Raw genomic sequence first — 12,825 nt, forward strand, 5'->3', positions numbered from 1 at the left:
TTCGCAAATGGCCGAATTCTGGATACAGTGATTTTAACCACCAAAGTTCTCCCACTTGAATAAATTAGAGAGGCCTGTAATTATTAAAATGGCTAAATCTCAACCATGAGAGACAGAATATGGGGTAAAAAAAAAAAAAACAGAAAATCACATTGTTTTACTTTTAAAGAATTTATTTAAAAATTAGAGTGGAAAATAAGTATTACGTCACCTCTAGTCCACAACCTTAGTCAGTCACACTCCAAACTCCACTATGGCCAAGACCAAAGAGCTGTCAAAAGACACAAAAATTGTAGACAGGCTGGGGAGACTGAATCAGCCAGAAGCCATATCCCCATAGCGGGAGGTGGCTAGAGTCTTTTCTGACTCTTTCTGGAAGATTGATACAGAGGAGGGGATTCCCAGCCCCCTCGCTCAACCCAACTAATGTGTTGGGAGTAATTAGGTGACCAAACCCCCCAATTCCAACCCCTAATGCCGAGCGCCAAGCAGGTAAAATGGTTGGTGTAAATAGATCAACAGTGGAGCAATAACTAGAAAATGGGAGACGTACAAGACCAGCTCTAATCTCCCTCGATCTGGGGCTCCATGCAAGATTTCACCCCCTGGCGTCAAAATTATAACAAGAACTGTGAGCAATAATCCCAGAATCACACACCTAGTGTATGACCTACACAGAGCTGGGACCACAGTAACAAAGGCTACTATCAGTAACACGCCAGGGACTCAAATCCTGCACGACCAAACATGTCCCCCTGCTGAAGTCAGTACACATCCAGACCCGTCTGTGGTTTGCCAGAGAGCATTTCGATGAGGACTAGGAGCGTGTGTGATGGCCAGATGAAACCAAAATAGAACTTTTTGGTAGAAACACAGGTCCTCGTGTTTAAAGGGAAAAGAATACTGTATTGCACCCGAAGAACACCATCCCCACTGTGAGGCATAGGGATGGAAACATGATGCTTTGGGGTGTTTTTTTTGCAAAGGGACCCAACAACTGATTTGTGTAATAAAATTAATTGATCAGGCTTTCTATCGGGAGATGGTGAGTGAAACTCTCTTTTCATCAGAAAGGGCCTTGAAGATGAGATGTGGCTGGTTCGTTCAACATGACAATGATCCCAAACACACAGCCAGGGCAACAAAGGAGTGGCTTCGTAAGAAGCATTTCAAGGTCAGTCTCCAGATCTAACCCCATAAAAAATCTGTGTAGAGATATTAAAGTTTGTGTTGCCCAACAATAGTCCCAAAACTTTACTGCTTCACAGAAGATCCGCATGGAGAAATGGGCCAAAATACCAGACATGGGACCAAGTCACACATGTGCAAGTCTCAAGTAAGTCTCAAGTCTTCACCTTCAAGTCCCAAGTAAGTCCCAAGTATTTTTTTCTTGGGCAAGTCAAGTCACAAGTCAAGTCCCGAGTCTTAGATTGCCAAGTCCAAGTCAAGTCACAAGTCATAAAAACAGCGACTCGAGTCGACTCGAGTCCAAGTCACTAAGTCTCAAGTCCCCATGTCTGCAAAATACCACCAACAGTGTGTGAAAAGGTTGTGAATAGTTACAGAAAATGTTTTGCCTCTGTTATTGCAAAACTAACGATACATAGCAAAGTATTGAGCTTAACATTTGGTAATGACTAAATACTTATTTTCCACAATGATTTGCAAATGAATTCTTTAAAATATCAAACAATGTGATATTCATTTTTTCCCACATTTTGTCTTTCATGGTTCAGGTTTACCCATGTTGACAATTACAGGTCTCTCTAATTTTTTTCAAGCGGGAGAACTTGCATAAATTGGTGGGTAACTAAATACGTATTTGCCCCGCTGTTTATGAAAATATTTTTGTTGTCTGAACTTTGTTTCTCAGAATGCATTCTGCAAAAAAAAAAAGAATTACCGTAAATTCTGGACTATAGAGCGCATTTCGGGGGGAAAACCGATTTTGTACTCACACAAACCTCACCTGTATATTAGCCGCATGCGCCCACATTGGAAAAACGCAGTACAAACACGAAATTGGGGTTTTTAAGGGTTATTGTTCTATCTTCGTTATTCATTATCCATTATCCGTTATCGGTCAGTTCATAATACGCTACAAAGCCTAGAAACCGGGACACTTACTCTTAGCCAAAAGGCCAAGCTAAGGTCCTAGCCCTAAAGCCTTGCTGCGATCATTGCGAATGCACCGTTCCCGAAGGTACTGCAATACCGGGCCGATGCGTGGAGCGGACAGAGCAATCTCCTATTCCATCTCCAGATTACAAAAATCAAAGATACCCGATAAAGTCCGACAACACAGCCAGCAAATTGAACGGAAAATGATACCGGTACTTAACATTTAAAGCAGACCTGCAAAGCCCAGGTGCCCGTTGAAAGTAATCAAAGGAAAAAAGTGTATATTTCCAAAGGTAAGGCTGGGAAAAATATATATCCACTATTGTCGGCCGCGTCCACAAACACGTCTCACCTTTACTCCACTTCCCGTCAGCCCGCGTTTGCCCCGCCCCTTCTTTCTCATTTGCTCGTACAAAACATATCAGAATAAGTTTCTTAAATAAATACATTACAAAAATATACAGTTGCAAATACATATTATACATGGTTACACATATTTACAAAGAAAGACGGTACACCGAGAAAGTTTTCAAAGCTTTAATAATAATATTATAACTTTCATCCCAAACCGCGCCTGTGAAGGGTAGCAAAACGCTCTCTACACAGTAAACAGCTCTGTCAAAAAAACATGCCGTACAAGTTATAGGCGCGGTAAACCGTCCTTATCTTCCTCCTTATAACTGACGTCATCAAAGTCGTCTTCCTTCAGTATGGGAAAGCGACTTTATCATACAGTCGTCGTCTCACGCTCCCTTATTCAAAAACCGCTAGTAACACTTTCGCAAAGAATAGTTCACGTGCGGTAGCTCTGCTTCCTTCTAAATCGGACTGCTCGATTTCGTTTAGCTTGAAAATTGTATCATGTGCCTTTTTATTTGTAATTTGCATGATGGGGATATGTCTACACTAATTTAATTTGTGCACAAGCTAATAAATTGCAGTCTAAATCTTACCTTTTTTTGTTAGAAAAATTACATAAATTGGCCGCATCACTGAATAAGCCGCAGGGTTGAAAGTTTAGGGAAAAAAGTAGCGGCTTATAGTCCGGAATTTACGGTATTCAATTTAAATTGGGTTAGGATTAGGAAGATTGGAATATTTTAATATGCACTGAGCCCTTCATTTTAATTCAGCACAAGCAATATATAGCATTATTTTTAATTAAAACATAATATTATTTTACATTAAAAAATATTAAAAAGTAGTTATTGTTGTCAGAACTTTTATACATTCATCTCATCTCATTACCTACACCGCTTATCCTCAGTAGGGTCGCGGGGGTGCTGGAGCCCATCCCAGCAATCATCGGGCAGTGGGCAGGGGACACCCTGAACTGGTTGCCAGCCAATCGCAGGGCACACGGGGACAGACAACTCGCTCGCTCATTCACACCTAGGGACAATTTGGACCGGCCAATTCACCTGAAATGCATGTTTTTGGAATGTGGGAGGAAACCGGAGTGCCCGGAGGAAACCCACGCAAGAACGGGGAGAACATACAAACTTCGCACAGGAAGTCTGGAGCTGGACTTGAACCCACGCAGGAGGTGAGACATGAACTGTGCCGCACATGCGCTAACCACTGCGCCGCCGTGCTGCCCACAGGATTCTTCAACAAGAAAATATTTTTCAGTTGCAAATGAGTTGGGTTAGGAATAGGGAAATTAAAAATATTTTAATATGTTTTCAATGTAATTTTGTATTATAAATTTTCGATATTTTACTTTTTTTTTTTTGATTACCATTTATTTATTTTTAAATTAAAAATCAATTAAAATCCTAATCCAATATTGAGTTTTTACTTTTGCGACTTACCCCTCAGCCCTACAAGTATTTCTACAGTTTTTTAATGGTGACAATAGTCTGGTCTGCCTCCCCCCAAGTCAACTAAAATGCATGCAAAAAACTCACCATTATGTTCAAGCAGATGAGGGTCAGAATACTTCTTGCTGATGTCAGCGAGGGATCGTACCAACGATATGCGTTTGCTCAGTCTTTTTTCATTCTGATGGTGGTGACGCTTCAAGATAACCTCCCTCACTTTGTCTTGGACATGTTCGTCCAGCTGCCTGGACGCCAGCATGCTGTCAATCACCAGGTCTGTAAAACATCACTAGTTATATATCTCCAGGAAAAAGTGAGTCAGCATGTGAAGCAATTGAATAAAAAAAACTCATAATTGCAACTATCGTAAATTTCAGACTACAGAGTGCATCTGATTGAAAGCCACATGCTCAAATTTAAAGGTACAATGTGTAATATTTGACCATTACGAGGCAATCTATTTTCTAATGCGCACGGAAATCAGTGCTAAATGAGAACTGCGTAGCAGCAAAATGGCAAACATGGTGGCGACGACTAAGTATGGATCCCGCTATGTGGAAAAAAAATAAAAAATTCTCGACCTATGAATATTGATGAAAATTAACATTGGTATGATTGTTTATTTCTATTTGACTATTTTTCAAAAAATGTTTATTTTAATAACTGAATGAAGGTTTTTCTGTAACACTAAATATTACACACTATCCTTTTACGAAGGAAAGTCAATTTTATCTTTGAAAAGCCGCCCCGGGTTAAAAGATAAACTAAGTCTCGTCAATTTTTTTTATTTTAAGCTCGGCGCACACCTTGCGCCAAACGTGTGGAAAAATTGGCGTATTCGCCATTAGCTGCAGAAGGCTAACGCCCCCGTGACCCTACACACCTGACACTGTTTTGCCCCAAGTTGTTTACGTCATGTGTTTTCAGATCACGTGACCATTTTAAAGTTGGGCGTCGTGTTAAATATGAGCCCTATATTTCTACACAATAGCGCCAGGTCAATCATAGTGTGGAAAATAGTGCCTTATTGCAACACATGTGTCATTTTGTGTTGTCATTGATGGTTGCCGTGGAAATAGACCAAATTGCATTCGCTTGTTATCGTTCCTCGGGGAATAAAGGACACTTCAGCGACCTGACATTGACACTGACAATACGGAAAGAGAAGTGTAGCGTTTTTGATAGATAATTTCCACTGTCGTTCAATTTGAATGGATACATTGAGGACTTGGCACAGTTCTAAGGTCTTGGGAACCTCCCGTGTGGGTTCAAATCCAGCTACCGGTCTTCCTGTGCGGAGTTTGTATGTTCTCCCCGTGCTTGCGTGGGTTTTGTTGTGGCTGAAAAAGTTTAAATATTGTAAGTTGGTTGTAAACAATAATTAAAAAGTACTGTCAAACCTCCTGGTTTGTATTATATGAATGCTGATAGCAAAATGTTAAAGTTTATCTCAAAGAGCATCACTAATGTTTTCTGACCTTACCCATGTGTTTTGTATTTAGAGCACATGCGTTGTGGAAAAGAGCAGCTCTCTGTTTTCCTTGGTGATGGCAAGAAAAAGAATAAGCCATTCCAGATTTGAAAGTCACGGTATCTAAAATATAGCGATAAGTAGAGGCTTGTAGCCCGGAATTCACAGAAAGTAATGGAAGGATTATCAGGTGTCATAAAAGTGTGCAGACCTGCGATCTGCTCAATGCTGTTGGCATGCATATCAAGTAGCACGGTGCCGTTCGTGATGCACGAACGCAGCTCAAACAAGCTGTGTAGAGACAGGGTGGCCACGTAAGGTTTACTCCAACGCTCGCCACCGTCCTCCACGTCCTCCTCAAACTTCAACCACCTACCCGGACAGAGACACACTATTAGAGGCCACGTTCAAGATGGCAGCCACAGAGAGTGACAACACAACATCCTCGCCTGGCAGTTTCCTTCCATTCCAAGGCTTCCCCGTCTATGAAAGCCAGCTCGTCCAGTTCGGTGAAGAGTTGGTGAGGCACATGCTCTTCGTTGTCATCTTCCATACCTAAGATGAACTGTACCCTCTGTGAGGGTGTGTCTAAATGGGCAAAGGGGGTTAGGCTTGAACATTCGACTATGCGTTTATTTTAGAATCGTAACCTAATATTTTTTAATAATTACTCCCCAAAAAATTCATTAAATAAATTCCATTGTACCGTAATAATAATACCAGATTTATTGATGATAAATGTTATTGTCATGATTACTCATTAATTTCACCTGTGCCCGCTCATTTGGCGCCAGCCACTGCTGGCTTCCCGATTGGTTCCCTGTCCTTTTTTAAGCCCAGTCCTTTCGCTCTCCGGTTGTCAGTCTGTCCGTGAACCTCTGTTGTTACAAGGCAAGCATTTTGATCCTGACTCCCGCCTGTCCCGTTTTTTCACCCGTTTTTCCACCCATCCGTTTCTGATCTCCGACCTGTTTTTGATCCCGTCCACGTTTGCTCTCCCGTCCTGGCTTAAGACCCATTTTTGATCCCGACCACGTTTTTTGCTCTCTTGTCCCAGCTATCGACCTGTTTTTCCGTCCTTGACACCACCATCTCCCACTTCCGATACTGTGCGCGGCTTGCTTCCCGCGTCCGGCGAGCACCAGATTGCGGGCGCTGCCTTTCACCTCTATCTCAATAAACTTGTGAGTAAACGTTACGTGATTGGGTCTACCCTTTGTGTTGGTCTTGACAGTTCTTTGAATTAACTTTTAACCTTTCATATTTATGTTTTGACAACAAATCGGCTGCAATATTTAAGCACTTAACTTCAATAAAATATAAAGTATAGTGCATAAAATACAGTGGCCTCTCTACATATTAGATTACTTTGTTACCAGATCAAGTTCTAATCTTAAATCTATATCTTATCTTCATACATTGAATTAATTTTTCCTATTAAAAATAACAGAAAGTCCTAAAAAAATCCCAATTAACCCTAAATACTTGCTTATCTTCCTGATCACTAAAAACACCAACATATTCAAACAAAAATTGAATTTAGAATTACGGTATTAAGATAAATAAGATTACATTATAAAGATAAAAAGTGAGTTTATTATGAGCACTTACTAGGGAGGAAGTCGGCGGTTGCTATCAGAGATATATGCATGGTCGTGGAAGAGTGAGGGAGCATAAAAATTTGAGACCAGCATAAAAATTAAAAAAACACAAACAGGCACGTGGGATCAGATCTCTATGTCGGGAAATGCACGTTTTAACTGGGACGAGCTGATGCTGGAGGGGGGCGGTCTCGAACACAGAGCCATCTAGTAGTCGTGTCCTGAAATTCTCGTAACTTGGATTTTCTCTCGTATGTCGGGAAAGATTTTTGCTATTTCATAACTCTAATTTCCTTCAAGTAGAGTAGGCCTGTATGAAAAGAAGCCTCTGTATTTGAAATAAACTTTAAAAAGTCAAAACACACCAACCAAAAAAGCCTGGCGACTTGCAGTCATCCTCGTGCCTTCGATCCTGCCTTAGTCTGTGTCCACAGTGACCGTGGCGCCGTGGTTGTTGGCCCAAAGGAACATGAATGCCGACGTACAGCGCCCTGTGACCTGATCACAAAACACGGTTTCCGTGTCAAAACAGAGAATGGAAAGAAATGTACATGAGAACACAAAAATGTCTTTATCTCACTTTCCAGCTCCTCCGGCTCAAAGTTGGTGTTAAGGTTGGAGCTTGTGTTCCCTCGGTCCAGCACTGCTTCTTCCTCCTGCGATATCAATGTGCAGACTCAAAACAGTACTGTATTTTACGCAATTTACAGCACTACCCCAAAGAATAGCCTTTCATCATATTTTTTTAGTACATTAGGCGCATCTGACTATAAGGCGCAGGAAGCTCCGCGTGTGTTTTTTATGTATAACTATTTATCAGTCAATAAATTACGTCGATTTTGTAAATTTTTGCAACGGGCATCGAACCCAATGGTATATATGATTACATGGTTATAGGGTTAGGGTTAGGGTTAGGGTTAGATAGATAGATAGATAGATAGATGGATGGATGGATGGATGGATGGATGGATGGATGGATGGATGGATGGATGGATGGATGGATGGATGGATGGATGGATGGATGGATGGATGGATGGATGGATAGATAGATAGATAGATAGATAGATAGATAGATAGATAGATAGATAGATAGATAGATAGATAGATAGATAGATAGATAGATAGATAGATAGATAGATAGATAGATAGATAGATAGATAGATAGATAGATAGATAGATAGATAGATAGATAGATAGATAGATAGATAGATAGATAGATAGATAGATAGATAGATAGATAGATAGATAGATAGGGTTAGGGTTAGGGTTAGGTCAAGTAAGTTATAAGGTAGGAATACTTCCTCACTGAGTGAATTAAGTCAGAGTTTGTCAATCGTTTTTAGAAACAACGACCTGGGATATATTATTCCTTTACCAGTGCTAATAATTTTTGGTTAAGAATAGTTTGAATATGCAATATCAATTGCACTTGACAAACAGAGACTGATTCACTATTTCACCAAACACCACTGGTTTTCTTTCCCATTTATGAATAAATGATACCGTTTCTGAAGGTTTCAAATAAAATAACCCAATATTTAAAATGTTATTTTTTACAACTCTTACAAATTTTGGGATGTTGTTTTGAACGACACTGTTCTTTTGCAGTTAAATACACATACCCAGTCCGTTGTTGAACCTTAAAATGAACCTTAAAGAATGTAAAAAGTAACTCTGCACTTCTTTATTATATACCTTTTTTTAACTGTGTATCCTTCTAAATTGAAGATTTATTTTCTGTACAATCTTCCCAAAATAATAACATGATTTCATAATGACCAAATCAAAATGTAATATTATTATGCCCCTTTTTATTTAATTCAAAAATGTAACGTAACCTTTTGAAAACTTCTGAAGTAGCTAACGCAGGTACCTTTACAAATAAATACAAAAGCACAGTAAGTGAATAAAAACATTGACGAATCAACACCGTGTTAATTCAAAAGTTTAGAGGAGGTCAAAATCAGATTATATTCGCTGTGGTCCAGATTTGCACCACACCAAAGTCCACCTCAATAATCAATATGTGAATATAGAAAATATATGATGTTTGGACTTTTTGCAAGGATAAAGTGGAAGTGTGATACAAACTGAATGCATTTGTGAACTTGTGGCAGTTTTGGAGGGTATTTAATTAAAATAATAATAATAACAGATGGGCTCCAGCACCCCCGCGACCCTACTGAGGATAAGCGGTGCAGATAATGGATGGTTGCATGGATGGATAATAACAATACAACATCGCAACAGAGATGCGATGTGAGTTCACATGCTGGAAGTATCAGTTTTATAGTTACCAAAAAAAAACATTTTCTTTTTAAAGTTGATCTTTTAATATGTCTTTTGAATGTTTCCAATTTGAAAATAACAACTTAGTTCTGGCTTTTTCGAGAGACAACAATGTCTTTAGTGCATCTTGGCGGCATGAGAACAGCTAGCAAGATTGAGCTAAAAATTAAAAGAGACCTAACTTACGGAATTCAGCAACGGCTTTATCTGCTCGCTCACGTCTTGGGACATTTCCAATTCCACTGACGGGATGTTTATTATCGAAGGAGAAAGCTCCGAAAGTTGCACCTTCTTTCCTCCGCCTCCTTAATAAACGCGACTGTATGAATGACAGGTTCACGAAACGCCCCCATGTTCGCCATCACAGGATGGAGATGGAAAAAAAACAACTGTGAAAATAGGATTTCCAAAAAGATAGATGTATATTTTATAAAACAACAATATTAAATTAAGATGAAAAAAAAATCACAATTGTTAAAACTATACACTTCATAGTTTGAATCATTAAAAAAAGTTGAGTACTGTAATCAAAATACTGTTGGTGTCTTCAATCTGTTACGAAAATATGACCCTATAACTTTTAAATTTAACCCATGCTTTGGAGAATTTCTGAACGATGTATCGTAATTATACATAGGACAATTTATATTCATATTTTATTTATTAAAAAACGTTGTTTGTGTTAGAATGTCATTACACTATTACTCATTCACATACAAATTAGGCTAGTCTACAACCACTCCCCCTGTAAAGAGTATTTATCCACCCTTATAATCAGGGTTACTTTAACTTGATTACTTTCAATTACTTTGGGATTACACCAATACCAAATATGCTAATAAAAGTCAAAAGAAACTAAATATGAATAAAATGACTACATTTTGTGCAGGCTTGGGGAGTAACGGAATACATGGAATGGCAAAAATGATGTTGGCAAGCTGTTTGGATTTATTTTCATTTTGTTTCTGTCGCATTTCATGTTAGTTTTGCCGGAGATCAAAGAGATCAAAGCCAGGAGAGAAAGCTTACCACGTGTTGTGAGTCATAATTTTATTCATATTTAGTTTAGTTTGTCTTTTATTAGCATATTTGGTATTGGAGTAATCCAAAAGTAATTGAAAGTAATCAAGTTAAAGTAACCCTACCCAACCCGGCTTATAATCCATCCATCCATCCATTATCTGCACCGCTTATCCTCAGTAGGGTCACGGGGGTGCTGGAGCCCATCCCAGCTATTTTCGGGCAGTGGGCAGGAGAGACGCTGAACTGGTTGCCAGCCAATCGCAGGGCACACAAAGACAAGCATCACACTAGCATGACAAGCATGTTTTTGGAATATGGGAGGAAACTGGAATGCCCGGAGGAAACCCACGCAAGCACGGGGAGAACATGCAAACTCCACGCAGGATATTCGATCTCGTGACCTCAGAACTGTGCCACACATGCACTAACCACTGCGCCTCCGTGCTGCCCCCCTTATAATCTTTCTTATATTATTTTTACCTTTTGAATGGTTATTGCATGTTCATCGTACACCTCGTGGTAATCTGTGACAATAAAAACTATTCTATTCTATTCGATTCTATTCGATTCTATTCGATTCTATTCGATTCTATTCGATTCTATTCGATTCTATTCGATTCGATTCTCTTCTCTTCTATTCTATTCTATTCTATTCTATTCTATTCTATTCTATTCTATTCTATTCTATTCCGTCCCTCAAATGTATAAACGCTAACAAAGGTCAATGAATTTGACTTGAATGTTCCTCTTTACTACTTCTTATGTCATTCAAAAACAAATCAAAGAGCCAATCATAATCAAGTTTTTGATTGTCCATCTTGCTAAAAGGGTCAATTCTGGTGATGACTGATGAAGTGATTTTTAATTTGATTTTTTTCCATTCATGAATCAGCCCAGGGCAGGTTTTTAAGTGTCTTGTCTATCAGATTCACATATGTATTAATTCAATTATTTTCCAGTGTTTATATACATACGGTACATGCATTTTGTTTAGTGTGACCTCTGAAAGTTTGCGAGTTGCAGTAATCATTTATGAAAGACACTAAATAATTACATAAAATCTTTGAAGCTTTTGCGAGTCACGACTTACAAAAAATAAAATAAAACTAATGGGAATCACCTGTGCCCGCTCCTTTGGCGCCAACTGCCTCGGACTCTGATTGGCTCGCTGTCCCTATTTATACCCACTCCTATCCGTCCCCTTTTGTCAGTCCGTCTGCGAACCTCAGTTAAAACTAGGCAAGCCTTTTGCGAACCTGACTCCCACCTGTTTTTTGCTCCCGTCTGTCCCCCGGCTTCTACCTGTTTTGATTCTGACCACATCTGCTCTCCCGTCCCGGCTTACGACCCGTTTCTGACCCCGACCACGTTTTTTTCTCTCCGGTCCCGGCTATCGACCTGTTTTTCTGTCCTTGACACCGCCATCGCTCGCTACGGAAGAGCCACTTCCGTGTTCGAATCATAAACCGAGTACGAGAGCGACTTGATTCCCGCACCTAGCGAACGCCGGATGGTGGGTGCAGCCCTTCCTCTTTCCTTTGATAAAACTTGTGAGAAACGTAACGCATTTGGGTCCTGTTTCCCTTCTGGGCCTGACATTTTCTGGAACCTAATCTCTATATATTTTCTATATTAAAAGAATAAATATGGTTTAATTAAATAAAACAAAAGGTAAGAATGCAATAAAAATTAACTTTATTGAAAAATCCACTACTCCATAATTTTCCATCTCACACACTGACTCATTCATCAGATGTTACAAAACATTTGCTCAAGTAACAATAATCCCTCACACTTCCCTAACACTACTAAATCCTCATTTGAAAAATTGTTGTATAATGTATTAGTGACTGATGCACTTAGGTTGTTTGAAGAGCTTATCAGTGATTACCACCTTCCTTTTATTTTGCCCCCCATTGTCTAGCTTATTATATATCTATACACGTGCCATTGTTGTATGCACAAAGCTTCTTTACTAGTTCTCGTACTTCATTTTTGCGCCGCTGCACTGCTCACAATGGTCACTTTGGCTTCAAAGAGTCTCACAGCGGCGATGTGTCACCTCTTGTTTGACTCTAGCTTCTAATACATTATATGCAGGGTTGGGTAGGGTTACTTTAACTTGATTACTTTCAATTACTTTTGGATTACTCCAATACCAAATATGCTAATAAAAGACAAAAGAAACTAAATATGAATAAAATTTTGACTCACAACACGTGGTAAGCTATCTCTCCTGGCTTTGATCTCTTTGATCTCCGGCAAAACTAACATAAAATGCGACAGACACAAAATGAAAATAAATCCACACAGCTTGCCAACATCATTTTTGCCATTCCATGTGTTCCGTTACTCCCCAAGCCTGCACAAAATTTAGTCATTTTATTCATATTTAGTGTATTTTGTCTTTTATTAGCATATTTGGTATTGGAGTAATCCAAAAGTATATGAAAGTAATCAAGTTAAAGTAACCCTACCCAACCCTGATTATATGTGA

General features: G+C 39.3%; 1 protein-coding gene and 1 pseudogene across 2 annotated transcripts in view; both read right to left on the reverse strand.

The window, feature by feature from the left end:
* The window catches only part of LOC148372536 (electroneutral sodium bicarbonate exchanger 1-like), a 29,353-nt gene extending 19,751 nt beyond the window's left edge, over positions 1 to 9,602 (reverse strand). The window contains exons 1-6 of one of the 2 annotated variants that reach the window (XM_088327147.1): positions 9,492 to 9,602; positions 7,597 to 7,672; positions 7,386 to 7,514; positions 5,865 to 6,003; positions 5,627 to 5,787; positions 4,032 to 4,220 (exon numbers count right to left, since the gene is read on the reverse strand). In XM_088327147.1, coding sequence (XP_088183273.1) covers positions 4,032 to 4,220; positions 5,627 to 5,787; positions 5,865 to 6,003; positions 7,386 to 7,514; positions 7,597 to 7,672; positions 9,492 to 9,536 — 739 coding nt within the window. In that variant the 5' untranslated portion in view covers positions 9,537 to 9,602. Of the gene's footprint in view, positions 1 to 4,031; positions 4,221 to 5,626; positions 5,788 to 5,864; positions 6,004 to 7,385; positions 7,515 to 7,596; positions 7,673 to 9,491 lie in introns of those variants that run through there. The other variant, XM_088327146.1, reaches the window with a different exon arrangement.
* LOC148372538 (U2 spliceosomal RNA) lies at positions 2,182 to 2,313 on the reverse strand (annotated as a pseudogene).
* Positions 9,603 to 12,825: the final 3,223 nt, after the last annotated feature.

Source organism: Urocampus carinirostris, chromosome 2 (assembly GCF_059441175.1).
Source record: "Urocampus carinirostris isolate Australia breed hairy pipefish chromosome 2, RoL_Ucar_1.0, whole genome shotgun sequence".
In the NCBI taxonomy this organism is placed as follows: domain Eukaryota; kingdom Metazoa; phylum Chordata; class Actinopteri; order Syngnathiformes; family Syngnathidae; genus Urocampus; species Urocampus carinirostris.